The sequence below is a fragment of the Leguminivora glycinivorella genome, chromosome 6, assembly GCF_023078275.1.
Source record: "Leguminivora glycinivorella isolate SPB_JAAS2020 chromosome 6, LegGlyc_1.1, whole genome shotgun sequence".
In the NCBI taxonomy this organism is placed as follows: Eukaryota; Metazoa; Arthropoda; class Insecta; order Lepidoptera; family Tortricidae; genus Leguminivora; species Leguminivora glycinivorella.
In genome coordinates this window covers 17,141,488-17,166,182 of record NC_062976.1, presented here as the reverse complement: position 1 = coordinate 17,166,182, position 24,695 = coordinate 17,141,488, and the positions used below count along the sequence as shown (strand labels likewise).

The 24,695-nt window shown below is 39.3% G+C and overlaps 1 protein-coding gene across 1 annotated transcript in view; it reads left to right on the top strand.

The window, feature by feature from the left end:
• Window positions 1-310: 310 nt before the first annotated feature.
• The window catches only part of LOC125227364 (T-box transcription factor TBX20-like), a 113,217-nt gene continuing 88,832 nt past the window's right edge, over window positions 311-24,695 (top strand). The window contains exons 1-3 of the mRNA XM_048131664.1: window positions 311-675; window positions 7,928-8,086; window positions 11,153-11,315. Of these exons, the coding sequence (XP_047987621.1) occupies window positions 534-675; window positions 7,928-8,086; window positions 11,153-11,315 (464 nt within the window). The 5' untranslated portion in view covers window positions 311-533. The remainder of the gene's footprint in view (window positions 676-7,927; window positions 8,087-11,152; window positions 11,316-24,695) is intronic.

Below are 24,695 nucleotides of genomic sequence, written 5' to 3'. Positions count from 1 at the left end.
TTAAACTGATTAAGAATAATAATTATAAAAAGTTCAATAACAAAATTGCTCAAGATTACGATTTAGTTAATATGAAAAAGTTTTAACGAAATCTCAATTAACATGCAGTTCAACAGCGTTACATTAATTTTAAAATTTGAATAATAATGGTTCCATACAAGTATTATTTTTTTATCGTGTGCGAAGGAGAGGCAGGTAGGTGGGGGGGAAAGGCGACAGCGGGTAGCGCGTGTATTCGCCGGGGGAAGGCCCCGCCTGCGCGCCCCGCCCGCTCCGCGCCGCGCGGCTCAGTTCGCGCTCGTCGCCACGCTACCCGCTCGTAACGGCACCGCTCCGCTTCTTTTAAAAACATTCGCGAAAAAATGTGTGTTCCATATTTAAAAAACCGTGCGTAGCGGACGTTATTCCTTTCGGATTAAAAGCGAAAATGTTGGATACGTGATTTTGTAATCGGAATCTTATTGGACTTTTGAGTGGACAATGATTTTAAAACGGAGACAGTTGAGTGCAATGACGGTTGGCATTGAGTGTTGATGGATGTGGAGACGGAGGGCTGGTCGCGGGCCAGGATGGTGGCGGAGGAGAGCAAGGCCCGGGCCACGGACTTCAGCATCGCGGCCATCATGGCCCGCGGCGAACCGCGCAGCCCCGTCGCCGTTTCGCCGACGCGAACTGGTAAATTCAAATTATACCTAAAAGACTTCTTACCTCATGTAAAATAAACATAAACATTTGTTTAACCAGGTTATGTCACATAGACAGTTAGACACGTAACATCAGATAGGTTTACAAAATTTACCAAGTGCAAAATAAGCGCAGCGCCGCTCGCGCTACCGCCGCCGGTGCCGCCGGCAAAAGTAGAAGGAATTAGATTATATTATTAAGATATTAGTAATAGGTATTAGGCGTCTAATTAAGTTTTATATCCACTGCTATCCTAGCTTAAGAAAAAGATAGCTTAATTTTGTAATGAATTACTTCGCAGGGTCATTGTGTGCGTTTCCATTCAACTCTAGTTTTCGTCCACTTGATAAAATATTAATATTAACCTACCAAGCTGTACATACGTGGACTTATTGCAATCGTTGTTGCCCAAACAATATAATATGTTTACATGAAATTGATATTTCGCAAGTAGCAAATTAAATATTGAAGAAAAATTTCTAAAGCTAAAGCAAAAAAAAATTCAATCAGAAGCAGGAAAATAGTACAATCACACTGCCCAGTGCCCACTACCCAGGTCGGCAGTGAAAATTTGCAATTTATTTTAGGTAGCCTACGCCCTACATACTATTTTGCGCCTATCTATATTATTGGCCGACACTGTATTTCAACAACTAATATTTAAAAGTACTAGTCTAAAAATATTAGATACCTATTTGAAAATTAGCATATTACATATTTTATAGCTATGATTTGCAATTCTGTGTGCAGAGTAGACGAAAACTAAAGTAAGTGGACAAAAACTAGCTTAATGAATATAAGACAGTGCTAGTGCCTCACTCACATCTAAGCGAGTTTCTATAAATACTAGTTATTAATGAATACATGTATCAAGGATAATTATATTATAATAAATAAGGTCCAAATCTTGTATTGTAGAACTAGGTAGAACTCTATTGATTATATCCCAAACGCATACATATCTGCTTAGCTTTGAGGTTGACTGGCAGAGAATTCTCTAAAGCATTAAGTCCGCCTTTTTGTACTGCAAGATTTTCTTTTGTGCAATAAAGATTAAATAAATAAATATGTACATTACCGTTAATATGCAACTATTATAATAATTATAATAAATCCCCAATAATCGGAATATTATCAAAAAAACATAACAACCGGACGTTATTGATATATGCATATTAAGGATTTCACTTAAGTACAAAGAAAATTGCACACCTAGAGTATATCACGTTTATGATTTTTTGTATGACCATGTAGGTAAGTAGGTAAATATAGAGTAAGCGACGTATGTTCGTTTTAGATAAGTAGCATATTTTACTAATACTTTTGCACAAATTAATGACTAATACCGTACAATATGGTGAATTTTCAATAGGAGATGCTAAAGTAGTTATAAAAAATGCAATGTATGCCTTAAACAGAAAAAAAGTATAATTATGAAAGAAACATTACATGGGGTTATTTATTTTAATCGCTAATAATTAACCCTAATAACTAGTGCTAAGCTACCTAATTTAGTGAGGTGGAAACAAATGTGACTTATGTGACATACGTGTCATTGAACTGTACTGTCCTTAGTTTACCTATCTTGTATGTCATGTCAACCAAAATGATTCCTAAGCTACTTTTACTCAGACTCCTCTACTCTACGAACATACCTACATACAGTCATTGTTCAAGTTTCCGTCCATGCTTTAGTTGTCGTCCACTTGATTGTTGTTTATGTAACGTAAGTAACAGGTAAGTAATTAATTTGCAAAATATATTAAGTATGTATTAGAATATGTATATATGTATATTGTTTAGAAAACAAGATTTCCAATATTTCAGACAGTTATGGTGCACAAATAAATAGGAGTTAGACCAAAATTTTACACGGTTATTGTGCTTGTGTTTCAGTTCAGTGTTAATTATCGTCAATTTACGATATTTGAAATATTTGAATAGATATTAAACCTTCTTGATCGCATTTATTGAACTACTTTAAACATAATTATAAATTTTAATATAAATATTAAGTACGTAGGTGGGTATGTATATAGGTACATAAAAATAAATTACGCATATTTTTTTATAGGTACATATATTGGTATACTTACCTGCAAGGATAAAGATTATTACCTACAATGACCCTACGTACTTGTGTAAATTGTGTAGTTTCAGCTTTTAATCAAATAATGGTAAACGAATTAGATATCTTGCTTTTTAAATTTGACTCAAATATACATCGCAAATTAAATAAAAACATACAAAAGAGTGTTGTTACTCCTATTATTATATGAGTATTAGTGGTGGTTCCTAAGAAAGCTATAAAAGTTCAGAGGGAAGTACAAGGGTTTGGATGCTAATTGGAGGCTCTGCGCCGGCGCAGCCTGTGAGTCACACAGCTTAGGCGAGTCTGAGACTCATGGAAACTGATTTACTTTGACCTCGACCCGACCGAAATTATCTGTGGAAAGTAGGGTCAATGCGTAAGTTTCCATTTCATACTCTAGTTTTCGTCCACTTGAATGAATATAAAAAATACCTACCATTATCTAAATATACTTTTTATGTAAATATAATATCTCAATCTTTAACCGAGTTCTTTTTATAATAAACATTACAAAATTACTATGAAAATAAATTGTGCTAGTGTCTGTTCAGATTTGGTTTTCATCCACTTGACGATTTTAATACCTACATATATTAGGTACATAGTGGTACATACATTCCGTGACTGTAACTCAACCTATTTTCTGCACTGGACTACTTGAAATCCCTATTGTATGTATAAACAACTTATCTACCTAAAAAGTATATTTCACAAGAAATAAACAGTTTCCAGAGTAGGTAAATATAAAAAATATTTGCTATTACGTCAAGTGGACGAAAACTAGAACATCGAAGAAAATTAGCACAGTTAACAATGTTAAGATATATCAAATGTAAATAAATATCGTCAGCAGTTTTCAAGTGTTCATATAGCGCAGGGGTGTCCAAACTTTTTTGCTCCATATTGTTGCTTAGTAAATGTCATGCGAGCCACCATCGACAGTCTACTTACATTATAAGTACATGAATACACGTCATACTTATACCACAATACGTATACCTTAAAAGTCGTCGAAAATAATAATGTAATTTTTAGGGTTCTGTAGTCAACTAGGAACCCTTATAGTTTCGCCATGTCTGTCCGCGGACAATCTCAGTGACCGTTAGCACTAGAAAGCTGAAATTTGGTGCCAACATGTATATAAACCACGCCGATATTTAAAGTGCAAAAATAAAAAGTGGAAAAAATGTCTTATTAGGGTACCCCCCTACACGTAAAGCGGGGAATGTTTTTATTTTTATTTTAACCCTAACGTGTGATATATTGTTGGATAGGTATATATTGAAAATTGAATAGGGGTGTACGAAAGTCATTTTTGATATCATTAATATTTTCGGAAATAATCGCTCCAAAAGTTAAAAAAATTGCGTCCCCCTCTTAAACTCATAACTTCAAACTTCAAAAAATATGAAAAAAAAATTACAAAAATAGAACTTTATAAAGACTTTCTAGGAAAATTATTTTCAACTTTATATGTTGAACAGTTTTTGAAAAAAATACGGGAAACTACGGAACCCTACACTGAGCGTAGCCCGACACGCTCTTGGCCGGTTTTGGTTCTGAAAATGTACGTATGTAAGTAACCGCTGGACATTTTTTGTAATGTTTACGATATCATTGTCCCAATATCGATAGACGCCATGTGAACTAAAATTTGAACTGAACTCTTAAACGTCTTCTAAAAACGTCATAAAATCATGGTAGAAGCCCTGATGAGCCTCATGTTAAAAAACAAATGAAACAGTTTGTACAGTCTCATTCTATCTATCTATCTATCTATAGCAGCCTCTAAAGCGCCCGTCTTCGGACATAGGCCTCCTCTCCATTCCTCCACGCTTGTCGGTCCATTGCCATCCGCATCCAGTTATCGCTGGCTAGTTGGCAAATGTCGTCTCTCCATCTAAGGGGGGGCTTGCCGCGACCGCGGGTGTTAGCGGGCTTCCACACCATAGTTCGTCTCGCCCAGCGACTATGGTCCATCTTGGCAATGTGCCCAGCCCATCTCCACTTCACAGCCCGCACAGTCTCATTACAATCGCATAATCATATATATTTCTGGTCAGTGTGCGTAGCCGAATGCACAAACGCTTCACGAAACGCTCACGAATTGTGAGCGACTCGTGTACGAATCGTGAGATTCATGAGCGAATCGTGAAGCATAATTTGGACATTCGGCTACACACACAGGCTTTACGTGGGGTCTGGTCTGTCTATAAAGGGCTCAACTCAGCGCTAAGAGTACAAGCATCAGGAACGCGCCCAGGTCGTGTTGCGTTCGTTATTTCCGATTAATTGCGTGGAACGAACACCGGCGACTTGCGACACACAAATTACTTTAATACAATAAATAGCCATAATACACTGTTTCTTACATGTTTCTGTTTGATTGTTTTCGGAAACGTGTTTTTATTGCGTCCTTTTATGCCAGAACTACGTAGGACTGACTGTAGCCTTTGAATTTTCACTTAGATAACGCGCTGATGGCCTAATTAGCAATGCACGGTCGAGAAGTTTCCAAAGTTGCAGAACATTCCCCATGAGAATTTTCGGTAACTTCTGAGAATGTTCTCGAGAACGAGAATTTATCAGAATACTTAGTAACTTCGTAGTTTATACCATAATTTCGTCGAACTCAGCAAGTCAAGACGTAGTCCCGTGGTAGTGCGCTGGCTTCGTATGCCTTTTTTTTTTTTTTTTTTTTGTATATACATATATTATATTGGCATGACCAAAACAGGCATCAAGAAATAATAGTTCGGTACCTAATTTAAAAAAAGTCAGGACTAAAACTGTGAAGTCTGAAAGTCGAAATGTTCCCTGAAGTATAGTGAGAATTTAAGCAACTTATAATGAGAATTTAGGTAACTATCACTTATCAACAAAATAGCTAACTGTAATAGACAATATTATACCTATAGTAACATATAGTTTTATAGTATGCCCATTTAAACATTATTTCAAATATCTTCTCTTGTTTAAATAATAAATTGCATGTTGCGGGAATGTTCTGCGAACATTCTCAAGAATGTTTCCGCTTCTTGGGAATGTTCTGCAATTTCTACATTACTAGGCCTAATGCGTTTGTTTTAATAGTATGCATGTTTGTATGTTTGTCTATTAAGCATAAGGCTTCTAAGCTTTATTATCGTACTAAAAAAAAGCCACCTTTCAAACTAAAGTGTTCCTCTATTCACTATTTAATTGATTGGATATGAATTAACGTGTTGATGTGGATTTTATGGTTAAGCACCTATATTATGATACCTCGATATGAGTTAAAAAGTAAATTCCTTCACGTTGTGTGAGGCTTTTTAAAGAAAAGGGTCTCGGTACTTCATAGGCGTAAGTTATTCGCGTCATATTTTTTTATGCGCCTTGTACGACATTGGTCCGGTGCAGTCTTGCCGTCTTCGGTAAGATTATGGACATTATGGTTTTTTTTATGCTACGTCGGTGGCAAACAAGCATACGGCCCGCCTGATGTAAAGCGGTCACCGTAACCTATGGACGCCTGCAACTCAAACAGTGTAACATGCGCGTTGCCACCCCATTAGAAACATTAATTGTACCCCTTTTGCTGTGTTAAGTACACAGAAAAAAGAAGTGTACAAGTTCTAAGGAGGGTTCGGGTTGCCGACGACTTAAAGGACAATAGACGGAACGAGTTAGTTCCGTAAGTCCTCCCGTCATCAGCACACCGCACCCTTGTTGAGCTCTGGCAGCCTTACTCACCGGCACTTAATAGCTGCTATGCGATTTCCCGTATTATTAATAAACGGGTCTTATCGCTACACTTTCATGTTTTTGCCCTTTTTGCCGGTGTGTCGACATGCACCAGTCATTTACCGTTGCCTCCTCTCACTGTCTGTGGGCAAAAAATATGCTAACTATGTTTTTCCGCTCGATTTTGCTCGAAAGAAACATATTTATCCCTTGGGACTGTTCCAACGAGTCTACAAATGTTTTGAACTCATGTCATTGTTCTCTTAGGAATGCTGACAAAACAGATGACAGGCATCAACATTGTGAGTTCCTTAAAAATAAAAATATTTCTCCAGTCAACTATGCTGGTTAAAGGTTCGACTCTATCGGTTCGAGTTAAGATCTTAATTGAAATATGCTTCGTGTGAACTTTGGCTCTGAACTTTTGACTTCGAAAGAACTACGAGTTCGAAACGAAGACTTTGAATATCTTCAAAATTGAGTAAGAATTTCTAATAATCTTATAGTTACAGCTGTTATTTTTTTCCACTGAAATAACGACCTCCAGTTTGAATTTCGTAGTTCATGTTTACATGTTATTAGTCCTATTTGAACCTGTGTAGGTAAGTATTTTTAAGAGATCACTGATCATCTCTAAGGATAAGTTCGCCTTTGTACTAGCTTATTGTTTATTTTGTATTCGGTATTGTCTGTTTTGTTCTGGTAGTAAAAAGTGTTTAAAAACATACTAAATTAAATGTTTTCCATGTTTTACATTATTCAATATGGCGCCATATGATGTGCATTCGTATCCATTGGACAAGTGGACACATATATATGACACGTGTGTTTAGTACGTGCACCTTCCTGTAGGTATTGTTTAATGTATGTAATATTTGTTTCTTTATTACTAGATGTCAGTGCTTTGTTAGAATAAGTGAAGTATTGTAAGTTGTAATGTATTTTTTTAACATCCTTTTTAATTGTCTTACGTGTATTACAAGCTCAAGCGTATGTCCGTTTTATTTACGTATCACCATCACCGTGAATACTGTGATGTAAATGCTTTCATCTTTACGAACTTGTTTTTGTCATCTGTTGTCTTGTTTATTTTTTTTATGTAGGTAATTGAACTTTACCAAGCAATAGCTTGGGCTCGATTTAGTTTCAGAAAATGCGGGAGGGAGCGGAGGATCCCTCCAATGTTTTCTTAAATCATGACTACCTATCATTACTATCATAAGCCATTTTAATTCTTAATTATGTTGATGAAGAGTGACGATTCTCCCGAAACTACCGAAAGCCTTTATACGGTAATTAAGTGTGAGCACCCAATTATCCTTCTCACAAGTATTCCAACTCTGTGTTGCAAACGTCTATGGTTGCTAATTGCCTACCATCCGAAAACGAACATTTGATATGTTGTACTCACAATTCTTTTTTCTGTAGGTTCAGTGTCGCGGCAGAGTTCTCCCGCGTCACTCAGCTCGCCGGCATCCAGTTGTCGGTCACCCGCGCTCGAAGAGGACGTGGAGGTGGACGTGGAGCAGTGTTCTGACGGGGAGGAGGGCTCCGACCACGCGGCGCCATCACCTGCACCTTCCTCAGGTAACTGATGAGGCGCCAGCTGTGCTGTGAGACAGCTGCCGGCCACCCGCGCTCGAAGAGGACGTGGAGCAGTGTTCTGACGGGGAGGAGGGCTCCGACCACGCGGCGCCATCGCCTGCACTTTCCTCAGGTAACTGATGAGGCGCCAGCTGTGCTGTGAGACAGCTGTCGGTCACCCGCGCTCAAAGACGACGTGGAGGTAGACGTGGAACAGAGTTCTGACGGGGAGGAGGGCTCCGACCACGCGGCGCCATTACCTGCACCTTCCTCAGGTATCTAATGAGGATTCAGCTGTGGGGTTAGCTAAATTAATCGAATAAAGGATACTACTAACCAATAGCTGTCAGTCACACGTGGAACAGCTTAATGATGTAGAGGAAAACTCTTCAAGTTCTCAAGTAGGAACTGACTGATTGACCATGAGCTTCTACGTTAGCAGTGCTGTGAGATAGATGAGAGAAGACCATGGAAAGCTGTCGATCACTCAGAGGACGGAGAATTCGACATAGAGCATAATTAGTCATGACACGCATTATCTGACGTTTCCATTGTTACTAACTGAAATGTTAATTGTGTTACCTAATACCTTATTGGACTTTGGTGTCACTGAGGCAGGTTGTGCTGTGCCCCACATTCAGTATGTGTGGTTTGATTGAGGGAACGTGTAGTACCTAAACATAATTGATATGATTGCTTAACTGAGAATGTTCAGAAAAATACAGTTCATATAACTAACATGACTGCCAATTTATAATGATGCGGCTTATTTCATGTTGTAAATTTCATACAATGTTGCAAAAGTCTCGACATTATAGACGTTTAATGGTCCTCTTACACAAAATTTTGCGGTTATTAAGAAAATTAAACTCCTTGAAAACCGCTCATAACATCGAAAATTACAATTTATACGCCAGGTGCCGCTTTTTATGTAGGTCTACGCGTCGAGATATCCATCATAATTTTCATTATACTAAATTAATTTCATCTGTATGTTAATAGTTATATTAAAATATATCTTTGCCTCAATCTGTTTCATGATTTCTAAACTTAGTAGAGATAAGTCTTTTGAAAGGCATTACCTTTTTATTCTTTCATTGTGAAGCAAAAAGTAAATTGAAGTTGTGATTAGAGCTACTGTTAGCATAGTAAACAAGCTTTCTCATACAATTTGGTTCTCACAATAATGTGCGATTGAGTGCGTGTAGATACGTAGATATCGCTGGTGTCGGTTATATTGCATGACGTCGTAACTACCGAATGATTTTAATAGGGAACTTGGCTGTACTTAAAATAAAATATTTTATACCATGCACGAAATAAAGCATCAGATAAATATAAGAAAAACACGGATAGAAGTTATTTTTAAATCCAATTTCTATTTTAGCTAGAAATATATAAAATAACTGAGTTGACCGTGCCGTCCCTCAATTCAATTTCATATTAATTCCATATTAGCAAGACGTTGAAATTCGTCTTGACAGTTCTTAAAAAGAAGCTGATTTGTAGAAGAAGGTGTAAGTTTCTGTATGTTAAATACTTTCAGTTATAGTCAGAGTAGGTATATATGTGAAGAGAAGAGTCGTGAAATGTGTATGGTCTACTATATTCTACGATTTTACACATAACAATAAAGTGGCGAAGTGCGCCCAGCGGGCAAGTGCGCTTACAGTCTGCTGGCATATCAAAATCGTTACACAGTTAGCTTGGCTTGACTATAAATTTGACCCATCCTTTACGACATTTTCTCAGGTGTTCAGGTATGACTGTTTAAAATAACGCGTAAACAATTTAATATAGTATAAAGGTACATAATATATAAATGTCTGGAAATAAAAACTACTTAATACCATAAGTGCGTTTTCACATTATCCGATCCGATATCGGATGTCGGACCGATATCCCATACATTACAGGCGCCATCTTGGATTGTTTGTATTGAAGTCCTTCCGACATCCGATATCGGATCGGATAGTGTGAAAACGGACTAAGAGTCAAAGAGCTGGCACAGGATAGAAAAAGCTGGAAAATACTCCACCGACAAGAGATTAAACTCTTAAGTTTATGATGATGATTATGATGAATACCATAAACTTTATAAACTCATTCGTAATAACATAATCATACAATATTTTTTTTTTATTTTTATTTTATAGCATATTGCGTATTGCATGCAGTTATTTGCAATTTTATTTCTGTTAATCGTCATCCATACTAATATGACCCGCTTTTGCCCGCGGCTTCGCTCGCGTTAGAAAGAGACAAAAAGTAGCCTATGTCACTCATCCCTTCAACTATCTGCCCCTAAAAAATCACTTCTATTCGTCGCTCCGTTTTGCCATGAAAGACGGACAAACAAACAGACACACACACACTTTCCCATTTATAATATTAGTATGGATATTGTTTGGAAAACTATAATCACTATTTACTTAATTAAAGTTACACCTTGGGTGATGAGCCTTGTTAATCTATAAACGGGTAAAATATAATCTGCCATATTCAATTATAAACAATATATGATTTTCAAAACCGAAGAAAAACTTATCTACTATAAAAATAGCGAACATATGTTTAAGAGCCACCTCACACTAGCACTACTGTCTTCCTAGCGTCGGGGTCGAGTCCAACTGTATGGTTATTGCTCGACGCTCGACGCAACATTGGCGGAATAGCGGCAGCGAGGTGACGCCATTTTCTATCGCTATCTAGACGCCGCCGACGTTCTTTAGACGCTACAGTTAGACCAATATTAATCGGATGTGAAACAAACATACATACATTACATACAATCACGCCTGTATCCCAGAAAGTGGTCGGCAGAGCGTAGTTTAATGTCTACTCAAGTTATAGTGCCAATCTTGGCAATTATGAGGTTAAAAAAAAAAACGAAATTGTGACATTGCAGTGAAAGCCTACGCCACAATTTAACCCATTTACATAATATGTTTCATATTATGAAACTATGATGTTTAAATAACCCTTGAAATGAATGCAGCCAAGTCATATCTTGTTCTAACAGTATAGGATGATCCAAGAATACTTAAATGTGACTTCTTTACTCCCCAGAGCTAGGGGAGCGCGATACGCCATCCCCAGCGCGGCCGCTGCCACCGGCCACCTCCTGCAATTGCGAAGAGCTGCTGACGGTAGACTGCCAGCTCGAGACCAAGGAGCTATGGGACAAGTTCCATGACCTGGGCACTGAGATGATCATCACCAAAACTGGGAGGTAAGCCAAGTTTTCTATATGCCTAAGAAAATAGTTGCGAGTCACAACTTGCGACACACCTCCAATCTATATTTTTTTGTGTCTTCCAAGCAAGCGTCGTCAAGTAATTCAATGGCTGCTGCTCGACGCAAGTGACGCAAGTTCAGCGCAGCAATTGTATTCTCGTAATGTGGAACTTCTCTAATAAGGAAGCTTTTTGAAAGCTTTTATTTTAAACTAGTATACTAGTATTAGTATTTCTTGGCAGAAACTCAGCTATTTCTTAACGAAAATGCGATATGCGGTGAACCAAATAAAAACATTACAGAATATGGTGTTTTAATAAAACATTGTGCAACAAGGGGAGGAAGTTGAATATTACTAACGAGAGTAGGTAAGTTAAATCGCGACGGCTTGCCGGAGCGATTTAAAGACTCGAGTTAGTAATATTCATACTCCCCGAGTTACACACAATGTTTTTCATCACACTCGCAATGTAAAAAAATAAGTTAATAGATGTAAAAAAATTAAGTACGGTACAAGAAATTTCATTATTCCCTTGGAAGAACGATTTTTCTATAACTCACTCTCCGCCTGCGTGCAATAGCACATTTAAAGTGCGGGTGTGATGAAAACGATTATTGCAGTTTTTAGGGAAAACCGTAGTAGGAGCTATTATTTATTTGCAGGCTTTAGAAATTGAAAAACGACTGAAGAGACGTTTTCCGTTTCATTGCTCTTTGTAATAATAGGAGTCTAATCAGTAATCTAATTTTGTAACAAAAATCTGAAACTAGATAAATTGTTACAACAACAAAAGAAGATCCTGGCAATTTGCAAGAATTAATTTCCCCATCAAGCTAATGCAATCTTTCACTTCGCTAAGATCAGAGTTAAAAATAAATTAATTCACTCCAAAATCGCCCCCGAACAAAGGGTTCATCGGAATGAATTCATCAGGCAAAGTGGCCAATTCCGGAATAATTACTTCGCGAACCGGCCGTCCTTCAACCCTTTAACGAGATAAATTAAAAGTACATTTTTTCCTAACCGGCGGCGTAATGCCGGGCTATAAATTCCCAAAGCCCCAAAGACAACAAACTGTGGGGGGAGGGGAAGATGTTTTTATAGTCACGCCGAGAGGTTTATCTAAATAATTGCGTAGTCGGCGGCGGTGAGCGGAAAATTGACATTGTGTACGGTCGGGGGTTCGAACGGGGCCCTATGCTGCCATTCTTTACTGAGCGCGCTGCGTGTTGCACCGACCGGTACAACTGTAGCTCGCAATCTGTACCAGCTTTATGGACATTTAGCTTTTACATACTGGTTAGTAGCCGGGAATAGCAGACTATACTAGCTGGCCCTCTCCCTGGAGACTCATGCAATATTGTAATTTCTACTGACTTTTAAACGTATCTAAATTCGCTCGTGCTCCGGATATTTTCTGACGCAAATAACTACGTTTCGCGCGCTTTAGTTTTAAACGTCGATATTTATCGTCGCTGCATTATATATTTAGCTTTACTGTAACAATTTGTTTATAGCAATTTTATATGATACTGTTGATACATTTATCAAGTGCGAGGAAGCGTTCTATAAAGACATTGTCATCGCAAATAGGTCAATAAAAGTTTTTCAGGAAAAAAATACTACAATGTCAGTGATAAACTTTTTGCATGTATGAAAAAATACAATTTAAAAATACAAAACAAAAAAGAAAATATTCTTTATCAATATAATCTAAAGCAGAAAATACAAGATACATGCACTTTTCCACATGAAACAAAAAAAAACTTGACAGTAAACAAGGGCCCAATAAAGGGCACCGCATACTAGAACAAAAGCGATTAGAGTAGCAAGTGTACGCAACGGATATAAGCCCCTATTAGCCCCGTGTCACACTGGGGGCAACAAGTGCAGTTAGTCTAAATCACTAGCCGGTACTCGCCGGATTCAATCTCCAGAGAATAGGGGTTGCACCCTACAATACATGTAATGGTACTGTCACATCTTGATACTGATACTTATGCACATTTAGTACTAATTACATGTTTTAGGGATGCGGATGCCAAAAAGATAATCTATTAGTACCTATCGAGGTATATACTATATATATGTTGGTCAAGTTATCATTTTTATCAGAGTTTAAGCACATTTATCAAGCACTTAATTTATTAAATAAATTATTCTTTTTCCGCTTATGCCACGCTTTTTGGCTGTTTGCCAAATTCGTAATTTTTAGCTTAATAAAACAAACAGCAGGTACGGAAAGTAGCAAGTATGATTTGTTAGTGTTCATCTGTTAATGTTAGTCTGATATTCGAATTTCTGATTAATGACCACATTCAGAATGAAAAAAATGCATGTAAAAAGTAGCTTAAACTAACGGGGCTACCGTAAATTATGTGTGTCTACAGAAATTGAAACGGTTATCGGTTGTTTCTCTAAATTAAATGCATCGGAATGCCTGATTTGCATAATTAAGCCATTCATTTTTAAGTAAATGTTTGTAGCGACACGTAAAGTATTTGGTCAGGATAAAATAAAGTATCAAAACCGTGTAATCTTCACACTCTGGCTGAACAAGAGATAAATCAGCAGTCTAATCAAAATGGGATATCAGGGACAAATTTCACGAGGGAGGGTGGCGGAGCGTGTTTTTAAATTGCTCTACAATGTATTGTCTATTAATTTCGCTGGCGAATTATTTTGTCTTCTGCCCCTGTTTATATTGTCAAAATAAGTTTTGGACTTCGGTATGGAGAAGTTTTTAAATAATATTTAGGATTTGTGACTTTATATCAGCCAACTTGTTTACTGTAATAACAGAAAATATCGAATATGTATTGAAAAATTTAAGCATATTAGGTACTTTTTAAGTTCTATATTAGAACTACTACTGTATGCACAAGAGACCATGAAATATGACATTAAATACCTGTCAAATATACCTAATATTATAGATTTGAAGTTTTTGCGCTACCGGTCGATAATACTCCGTTTGAGATGACATATCGATATTATCGGCCGGCGTGCCGCGGCACTAGCGGGCGAGAAATGCCTGTCCCGATTTCTTTATTTTAGATTTTTTCCATTTGTCGTTTTGATTTACAAGCGGCCACTTTACTGCCGTGGACTTTGTTACAGGAAACTAACTGGCGGACGATTTATGCTCCACCTTTTGGGACAATGAGTTTGTCCAAAATATTTGAATGTTAAGCCATAACGTGCTCATTTTACGTCCCGAAGCGTTTATATGTTAACAACCTTATAGCTATATTTCAAGTTGTGGTCGAGTGACTTGGGAATAATACCTCGTGCTGATTGGGAAAGGACAATGTCTCATTCGTCCTTATTTTATTTTAGCGCTGTCTATGTTATTCCTATAGTCTACCGTTTTAGGCATAAATATTAAAGCCCGTCTAAGTTGACTGTGACTAGAATAAACAAAAACCGGCCAAGAGCGTGTCGGGCCACGCTCAGTGTAGGGTTCCGTAGTTTCCCGTATTTTTCTCAAAAACTACTCAACCTATCAAGTTCAAAACAATTTTCCTAGAAAGTCTTTATAAAGTTCTACTTTTGTGATTTTTTTCATATTTTTTAAACATATGGTTCAAAAGTTAGGGGGGGGGGACGCACTTTTTTTTCCTTTAGGAGCGATTATTTCCGAAAATATAAATAATATCGAAAAACGATCTTAGCAAACCCTTATTAATTTTTAAATACCTATCCAACAATATATCACACGTTAGGGTTGGAATGAAAAAAAATTTCAGCCCCCACTTTACATGTAGGGGGAGTACCCTAATAAAACATTTTTTTCCATTTTTTATTTTTGCACTTTGTTGGCGTGATTGATATACATATTGGTACCAAATTTCAGCTTTCTAGTGCTAACAGTTACTGAGATTATCCGCGGACGGACGGACGGACGGACGGACGGACGGACGGACGGACGGACGGACGGACGGACGGACGGACGGACGGACGGACGGACGGACGGACAGACAGACATGGCGAAACTATAAGGGTTCCTAGTTGACTACGGAACCCTAAAAAAGGGAGTGTCAATGAAAACTTCATATTTTCAAAGAAATTTGATATTAAGTACTGCTGACAATGCCAGGCCATGCCCATGCCATACTTTTACATTGCACATTACATATAGGGTTAGCTTAGTCGTACTTTACGTGAAGATTTTTTTTTTCAATTTAGTACCGTTATTCCGGATCCATAACATTAGATCCACTCGCGCAGTCATGCCGTTTTAATCTTCATTTATTCCATTAATTGAATAGCACGTAAAAGCTCGATATAGATAAATATAAATTATTTCAATTACATAACACGCGCATAAGCTTTGAACGTCCCATATTAAAACCTCCTGTAATAACGAGACATTTACCATTACTTATTGATACCTCCTCTGTTATTTGAACATCGAAGGCCACATTAAGCTTAGTCGTACTTTAGGTACGTGAAGAATTTTTTTGTAGGCGAGAGGCTGGCAACCTGTCACTGCAATGTCACAATTTTCGTTTTCTTTCAACCCCTTTTTGCCAAGAGTGGCACTGAAACTTGAGTAGTTCATGTGCTCTGCCTACCCCTTTATGGGATACAGGCGTGATTGTATGGATGGATGGATGGATGGATGGAAGAATTTTTTTTTTCAATTTAGTAGGTACCGTTATTCCGGATCCATAACATTAGATCCACTCGCGCAGACATGCCAAGTTTTAATCTTCATTTATTCGATTAATTGAGAATTCAATTACATAACACGCGCATAAGCTCTGAACGTCCCATATTAAAACCTCCTGTAATAACGAGACATTTACCATTACTTATTGATACCTCCTCTGTTATTTGAACATCGAAGGCCACATTAAGCTTCTCCGAGCACGGAACGGCACCTGACCCGACCACCTTTTGATTAGTCCACTCCTTTGTGCATCAAAGGTGTTGACCGTTTAAAAAAAATACAAAACTTATGGCATTTAACAAACAATATTTAGTGCCGTTTTGACAGTTATTGCAGTCAATGATTACTGTCGATTACGAGCGGTTATAATGCATGTTTTTGCCGCTAGGGCGTTCTCCAACAGGTGCCCGTGCCCGCGTTAGCTAAACAATAAAACGCTGCCGTATATTATAAGATTATTTTAGCACTTGAATTTATGTATTAGTGTTAGTTCTTTATCAATTCATTAGCTTCTGGCGACATAATTACATACCCATTATCTTAAGATTCTTAAGTCCTTAACCGGGTCACAAAACTCATTTCGTCTGATTTAGTGGTTCGGTATCAAACAAACAAGAAGTTGCAATGGAAAATATTGTTTAGGTATTGCATAACAATAGAAAACACTTTTAAATGGAATCCGACATAGAGAAGAGAACTTTCCATTTATATAAAATATTAAATAAATTATATGACTATCGCGTGTGTACCTTGAAGTGTATGATAAATTAGAATATTTAGAATTCTTACAATAAAAACGGTGGGTAACCGACTTACTTACCGCAAAATAAATCGCATTGACATCGAGAAGACAGCGTCAGTCAAGTGGCGTTGGTGGCTGTTGCGTCGAGCGGAGGCTAAAGAGTTGACTAGACGTCGACGCTCGGGAAGACGGGTGACGCCAGTGTGGCGTAGCCTTTAGACTGTAATCGGGTTCAAAACGCACGCGGCGATGGCGATGTGAATTTGACCTATGACAATGTAGTTATTCAATAATATACCTACACGGTTTCATTAAACTTCGATTAGTGCGCCTATAGTGTGTGATTGCGTGTTAGTAGAAAATCTATGGACTCGCAACAATCAAAGTGTGGATACCATTATAGCCCGCTTACAGTAATTTGAATTACGTTCCAAACAACGTCAACGTGTTTTGGCAAATTCAATTACTACACTGGTACAGTCAGCATCAAATGTAGCGAATCAAAAAACGCATCAGAAGTATCATTCTGTAAACTCTAAACAAAAAGAGGTGTGTGTCTACACATAGAACAATAATTGAACTTTGACATTTCTGACAGCAAACTGTACAGATAAATCTGTAAGTTGAAAAATTATTTAATATGTCAGATACTTTTGGTGCGTTGTTTCATCCGCTACTATTCATGCCTCTAGAGAGGACAAGCCGCGCGCGGCCTGGTCGCAGATGTAGGCCCATTGGGCCTACACCGCCGCCAGTTCGCCGTCCGCTGTCATCGAGTGTACACGCGCGCTGTTCACCGACGAAAAACGAGTTTTATCCAAAATGCCGAAGTGTGCAATAATAACTTGCAAACATCGCAGTGACCTGAATAATTTCCAAGCCGATAGGATAACATTTCATAGGTAAATACTATTTATTTCCTTTTATTTCACATAAAACACGAATTCAACGTAATACTCCGAGTTGTACCATGTAACCTTACGTTTGCTTGTGCTTTAAAACGTTAACGTTGCGGCTACACAAGGAACATATTGTAAACAGTGTAGTGTTTTGCGCCGCAATGAACGGTGTACAAAACGATTCACTCAGTGAGACATTTTTCTCGGAAACGAGGCGAGGCGTTCCCGCTATTTATCGTTGTGTGCGTCCGCGATCGCGCTCGCTTATCGTTCGCATGTACACAACCATTGAAATGATGCGCGTGTATTGCGCAATAGGAGCGTCCAGCTACAAGTGTGTGTGGATTAGGTGTGTGCATGCATTATCTTTACAATTACTGGTGCTTTGTGTGGGTTGCGCAGACCTTGCGACAGGCGTATTCTATACAAATCGCCCGGCATGACCTATCTCATTCATGCCGACTGTATACCTACCTACAATCCGTAAATGCTTACTTGCTTAGGCTGGTTTTACTGTCACGCGGACCGAGCGATCCGCGCGACCAATTTGTATGAAGTTGATATTACAGCGGCCGAGACGATACAGCCAATACACTACGACTATTTCCCGTAATTCCGACGAAGAAACAAAATATGAAAAACAGCTTGGACAACTAAAGGAAATCGATTTCATCGCTTTTTCCGCGCTACTTACCGAGCATCCGTATTTTTTGCGCTCATCAATCATTAGTATCTATTAATTACATAATTTGCCTGTATGTTTCTTTTTGTGTACGTGAGATACGTCGAGGTGTTGAGACCTTTCGTGTTGCGCCCGCGCACGCTCAGTAACGGCTGCGATGCGCCACTCGATAAAACTCTCTTAAAAATAAAATGTACTAAGTACCCATACTTACAGTAGCATAATATCTACCATTGGTAAACTTAAACTCGTTTTAATAAAGTTTAGGATGACTATGTCAACGATAGGATGTTATAACTCCGGGTTGCGTCATTGTAGAATTAAAAGTGCAAATTCGATCAGCCGCTACAGTGCAATAAAACGCAATTATGTACTCTTAATTGGCCAACGAATGCCGTGTATTTTTAAGGCCAGGTTTTTAAAAGTGGCTTATTTGTTTAATAATTGACCATGTCAAGTAATCTTTTATCAGTGGGTTAAAAAATAAGTATATATAATTCTAATTTGGCTTTTTAATGGTTCAATGGGTGATAAAAAGACATTGGTAATATCATCATAAGATATTTTCTGGTGTTTCAAGTGGCCATGGGCGGCGGTGATTGCTTACCACCAGGGGATCTGTCTGTTCGTTTACCTTCTATCTCATAAAAAAATGTTAGAAATGAACTCTTGATGAAGTAGGTAATGTTTTAGCATCAGAAAAATACGTTAAGTTATACAATGGCAAAGTTAGAACCCATTTTATAGTCAATGTTTATTTCTAATTATAATTATTAGGTTCGACGATATGAACTCGAACAACTTAGCCTTAATATATGACACACTACTTTAACTATTCCTCTTTCAACCATCAACTCTTAGACTACTAGAGATATTTTTTTACACTAAAATTAATGACTGCTTATTGGCATTATTATTTTGCAATAAAATTCATTTTATAGCGTGTAGCGGCGTTTAATTGGTGAGGCTACTTACATTTGTCCAGAGGCGCTTGTGGGGCCACGTGGAAACACTTTGGGAAAATCCTCACACTAAAACGATTGTCACATATAAACGGAAGCTTAGGTCACTGGTCGGAATATCACTTAAAATGTCAATTTTCACGTTTGTGTCGCGCCGGTGCACCGATAACTAGTTTTAATTCGTAATAACGGGAGCGCAGATCATGGCGCTCGCACGGTCGAAGAGAGAGTTTTTTTTTTATATCCGCCAGGTGGCGTGGTGGGGCACCGGAAAGTCGCTTTGGGACTTCTGTAATTGCCAGCTCCAAAAAACTGTGCTACATATACATGGAAACAAGTATTCTTTCAAAATTGTGTTGCCTTGTATGTATGAAAAATGAAATAACTATTTAACTATATCAAGAAAAGAAATTAAAACTAAAAATCTCTGTTCCTCGACGGAACATGCCGCTCACCTTAAAAGACACGGAGTGACTTTTAAAAGAAAATAAAAAAAGAAACCATACGAAAGTATACCAAAATATTTTATGAAACTTATATTTAACTTAACATTAAGAGTCGTAACGATTGTATAAGTTTATTCTAAAGGTAAGGGACAGACCTTCACAACAGGTCGTTTGAACAACGTGTTCCCGCTTTTCAATGTTACGACGCGAATAACTTGATCGCTGCCCGGATGGACAGCATGAACGCGCGCGAGTTTCCACTGCAGCGGCGGCAGGTGGTCGTCGCATACCACAACAACAGTACCTTCACGAACGGCGGGACCGCGGTCTTGAAGCCACTTTGTACTTTGTTGCAGTTGATGGAGATATTCACGACTCCATCGACGCCAGAAATGCTGGACAGCTTGCTGTATCCAGCGCCAACGTGTAAGACGATTAGGGTTCTCGTCTATCAGAGAAACGTCCGGTAGGGCCGTTAAGGGCTCACCGATTAAGAAATGGGCCGGCGTAAGAGGTAAAGGATCCGCGGAGTCCGAACTTAGAACGCAGAGCGGACGACTGTTTAATACAGCTTCGATTTGACACGTCAAAGTGTGCATACAATCATATGTTTGCGTTTGTGTACCTATTACGCGATGTAAATGAGCTTTGAAACTCTTAACAGCCGCTTCAAATAATCCACCGAAATGACTAGCATAAGGTGGTTGAAAATGCCAAGTTAATCCTTGTTTTAAAGTTTGTTGATTAAGGGCACTCATGACCGAATCATTACGTAAAAAAGTATATAACTCTTGAAGGTAATTATTACAACCAACAAAGTTACGTCCGCAATCGGTATATATATCCGTACAATATCCTCGACGGGACGTGAAACGTCGCAACGCGGCTAAAAAACCTTCCGTGGAAAGTTCGGAAACTAACTCAAGATGTACAGCTTTAACGCTCATACATACGAAAACTGCAACGTAACATTTTATTATTTTTGCATTACGAACCTTATTAGCGCGTACGTAGAATGGCCCACAAAAGTCACAAGACGTTTTACTAAACACACGCGCGGGGCGTAGCCGAACCGAGGGTAACATTCCCATGCGCGGCTGGCAGCGAGTCGGTCGAGCGCGGAAGCATTTGATACAACGATGTACGCGGAGGCGAACAATATCACGACCAGAGATAATCCAGTATCGCTGTAAGAGCGAGTTTTGCACGCACTGCGAACCGGCATGTAGTTCCTTTATATGCGCATCGTCAATAATAAGATTTGTAAGAGGATGTCTTTTAGGTAAAATCAATTGATGTTTTGATTCAAAAGGTAAAAGTGATTTGTGAATACGTCCGCCGACGCGTAACAAACCATCCCTATCTATAATGGGCGTGAGACGCCGCAAACGAATTGACGGAAGTTTATTTGACGAAATCCTCTTAATGTCGTCTTCGAACACTTTTTGTTGTGTAATCAATATTAGTCGATTTAATGCAAAATTGTACTCTGGTACGGTGACGTACTTTGGGAATGTTTGTTTATGTTTCCTGCATTTATTGTAGAAACGAAATATGACTGCCGTGACGCGAACTAATTTACCTAGCGACGAAAATCGCGTTATAAGAGTGTCGTCGTCCGGGGAAGGAGGCAATGTGGACACACATGCATAACTAAGACTTGCCGAGTCATGTGTATTGCGTTTTTCCTCGTTCGTGTTTACCACCGGTTTTGGTATAGGCCAGGAGTTGCGACTTTGTTGGAGCCATGTAGGACCATGGAACCACAAGTCATTTTGTACGAGCGCGGCGGGGAGCAGACCGCGAGACGCCGGGTCAGCGCTGTTATCAGCTGACGGGACGTGACGCCAACAGCGCGCCGGGACACGGGACAAAATCTCACTAGTGCGGTTCGAGACAAACGTTTTCCATTCGTGCGGGGTGACTGAAGCCACGCGAGCACGACGGAACTGTCAGACCATGCGTACACTTGATCGGGGTGAATGTGACCACCGTAAAGATGCATAACTCTTTCAATTAATTTTGATAGGATTACACAACCCATCAATTCCATTCTAGGTATAGTAAGGCATACCCGAAGAGGTGCAACGCGACTTTTAGCCATGACTAAATAGGTTTGAACTCGCCCGGTGTTGTCCGTCAGACGTATATAAACACATGCTGCGTATGCAATTTTGCTTGCGTCGGCAAATCCGTGAATTTCGATTGAATCGAAGTCGTCAGTATTGAAAATATGACGAGGAAAAGAAATTTGCGATAGGAGCGGTAGCTCGTTAATAAAACTCGTCCATGAGTTAATAATATCGATAGGGGGTTCTGAGTCCCAGGAAATTTTGGCTAACCATAGCAATTGAATTAAATGTTTGGCAAACAATGTCACCGGAGATAATAACCCGAGGGGGTCGTAAATTTTTGCAATTTCGGAAAGAATCGCCCGCTTTGTACAGGCCTGCGAAGAACTTTGAACTTTGAAACTAAATGCGTCAGATCTTGGATTCCATTGAAGTCCAAGGACCTTGACCCCTTTGTCATTTTCCATTTCGGCAAAATGAACATTTTCGCGCCGCTCACCATGAAACTCTGTCGGTCGCGTGGCAGCGAGAATGGCTGGCGAGTTACTTTGCCACTTTCGCAATTCGAACCCGGCCGTGGCACAAATACCTATCAGCTCCTGCTGCAGATTGAGGGCTTCGGCTAAGGTATCTGCGCCGGTCACCACATCGTCGACGAACACGTCATTTAGGAGGACTGGCGAGGCGAGCGGGAAACGCTCGGCTTCGTCATGCGCGAGCTGTTTAATTGTGCGCAAGGCGAGATAAGGGGAACTACTGATACCAAAAGTAACGGTACGCAGCCTATAATCGCGCAGAGGTTCCTCTGGCGACTTGCGCCACAGGATGCGCTGAAAGTCCCTATCACTCTCACGTACAAGAATATTCCGATACATTTGTTTAATATCAGAACAAAATGCAACTTTATGTACTCGAAATTTTAGAAGTACATCTACTATGTCTAAGTGTAACTTAGGCCCTTTTAGCAACGCATCATTGAGCGCGTAGCCACTCGTTGTGCGACAACCAGCATCATAGACAACACGAGTTCGGGTAGTGTCGGAAATCTTCGACACCGAGTGGTGCGGGATGTAATAACTCGCGCCAGCGGGGGGGTTATCGTCCGCGAGCTCCATGTGGTTAAGATCCACATACTCCTGGAGGCACGCGTGATACTCCGCCTTCAGCTGGGGGTTTCGTTCTAGACGGTATTCCAGTTTGTGGAAACGTGCTAGAGCAATTTGCCGAGACTCGCCGAGGGGCGGTGCATCGGGCTTGAATGGCAGAGCAACTATGTATCGCCCTGTCTCTTCGCGCGTATGCGTCTTTTGGAAAAAGGATTCGCATAGCTTTTCTTCGGGAGTGTAACTCCGCATCTCTCGAACTGACTCCAGCTCCCAAAACTTCTCGAGATTGTCGTTGTCGAACGACGTAAAACAAGTATGGCGTGGAGTCGAAATGTTAGAAGTAAAGTTGACTTTACCCCCTAGTAAATAACCAAATACACTATTGATTGCGGTGGGTGTGCCAGGTTTACCCCTGACTATACCCTCGCGAATGACATCCATGAAAATGTCCTCGCCAAGTATCATGTCAACCGGCTGAGGTTTATGAAATTCAGGGTCGGCTAGAGCGAGCCCTTGCAAATGAGGCCATTCCCCGTACGGTGCTAGTGGTACACTAGGCATTTGACGGGTTAATTTTGACAAAATAGTAGCCTCCAAAGGAATACTTGGACTTTGTTTGCCCTTGGGCGAAATTGAGCACACGAAGGTACCCCTAGGGTTGAGCGGTAAATCACCGACACCTACCAACGGCTCGCTGACATTTCGTCGCGGTAAATTTAATCGTTGCATACACGATTCAGTAATAAGAGCTGCTTGTGAGCCCCCGTCTAACATACAACGAATTGTAGCAATTTTATTACCTTCGTAATAAAGGTCAACCAACGCAGTTGACAGTAACACCGTATGAGGCTCAATACCTAAACCTAGATTATTTTGATTCACGCCGTGAACAGCTGATGGGCTCGGGACAGCGCCCGCGCCGGGCTGCGACTGCTCCGTTAGAGCGAGCGAGACGGCAACTAGTTCCGCGGCTTCATTGTTCGCCGGGAAGGGTCGCGTACGCGTAAGGTCCGAATCTAAATGAATTAAGGTGTGGTGCTTCTTATTGCACTTACGACACTTAAAACTTGATTTACAATTACGTAAGTCATGTCCGGAACATAAACAATTATAACAAATGTTATTTGTTTGAACAAATGTGAATCTATCTTTAGTAGACAAATTTAAAAACTCCAAACATTTGTGAAGGGCATGCGAGCCTTTGCACTTCACGCAAGATCGAACCTTATTCGTATCGACATACGGTCGAGTTTGGTCTGACGTATTCGTAATTAAAACCCGTTTAGGTGTAATTTGATTTGAAATTAAATTATTTTTATTTGTTGTACTTAAGGAATTATTTTTTGTGGACTGTATATGGGAAACTGTAATCATCTGTTCCGCCGTAAGTTCGCGCTCTAAGAATGTTATTAAGGTTTGGACTTTAGGTATTTCACTTGGGTTGGTTAAAGAACGTTCATATTCTTTTCGCGTATTAACGGGAATTTTACGTAATAATAAATTTAACAGAACGAAGTCCCATTCTTTAACCGGAAACTCCAAAACTTCAAGTGCTTTAATATTTTCGTGGTAAACATTAAGCAAATTTCGCATAGCAACAACTGATGAGCGCGCGGAACAAGAATCGATATCGAATAATTTATCTAGATGTTGTGACGCAATAATGCGTTTGTTGTCATAACGGGATTTTAGAACATCGATCGCAATTGAATAATTACTTTCCGTTATGGGAATTGATTTAATTAAATTAAATGGTTCGTTTTTAACCGAAAGTAGTAAATACCTAAACT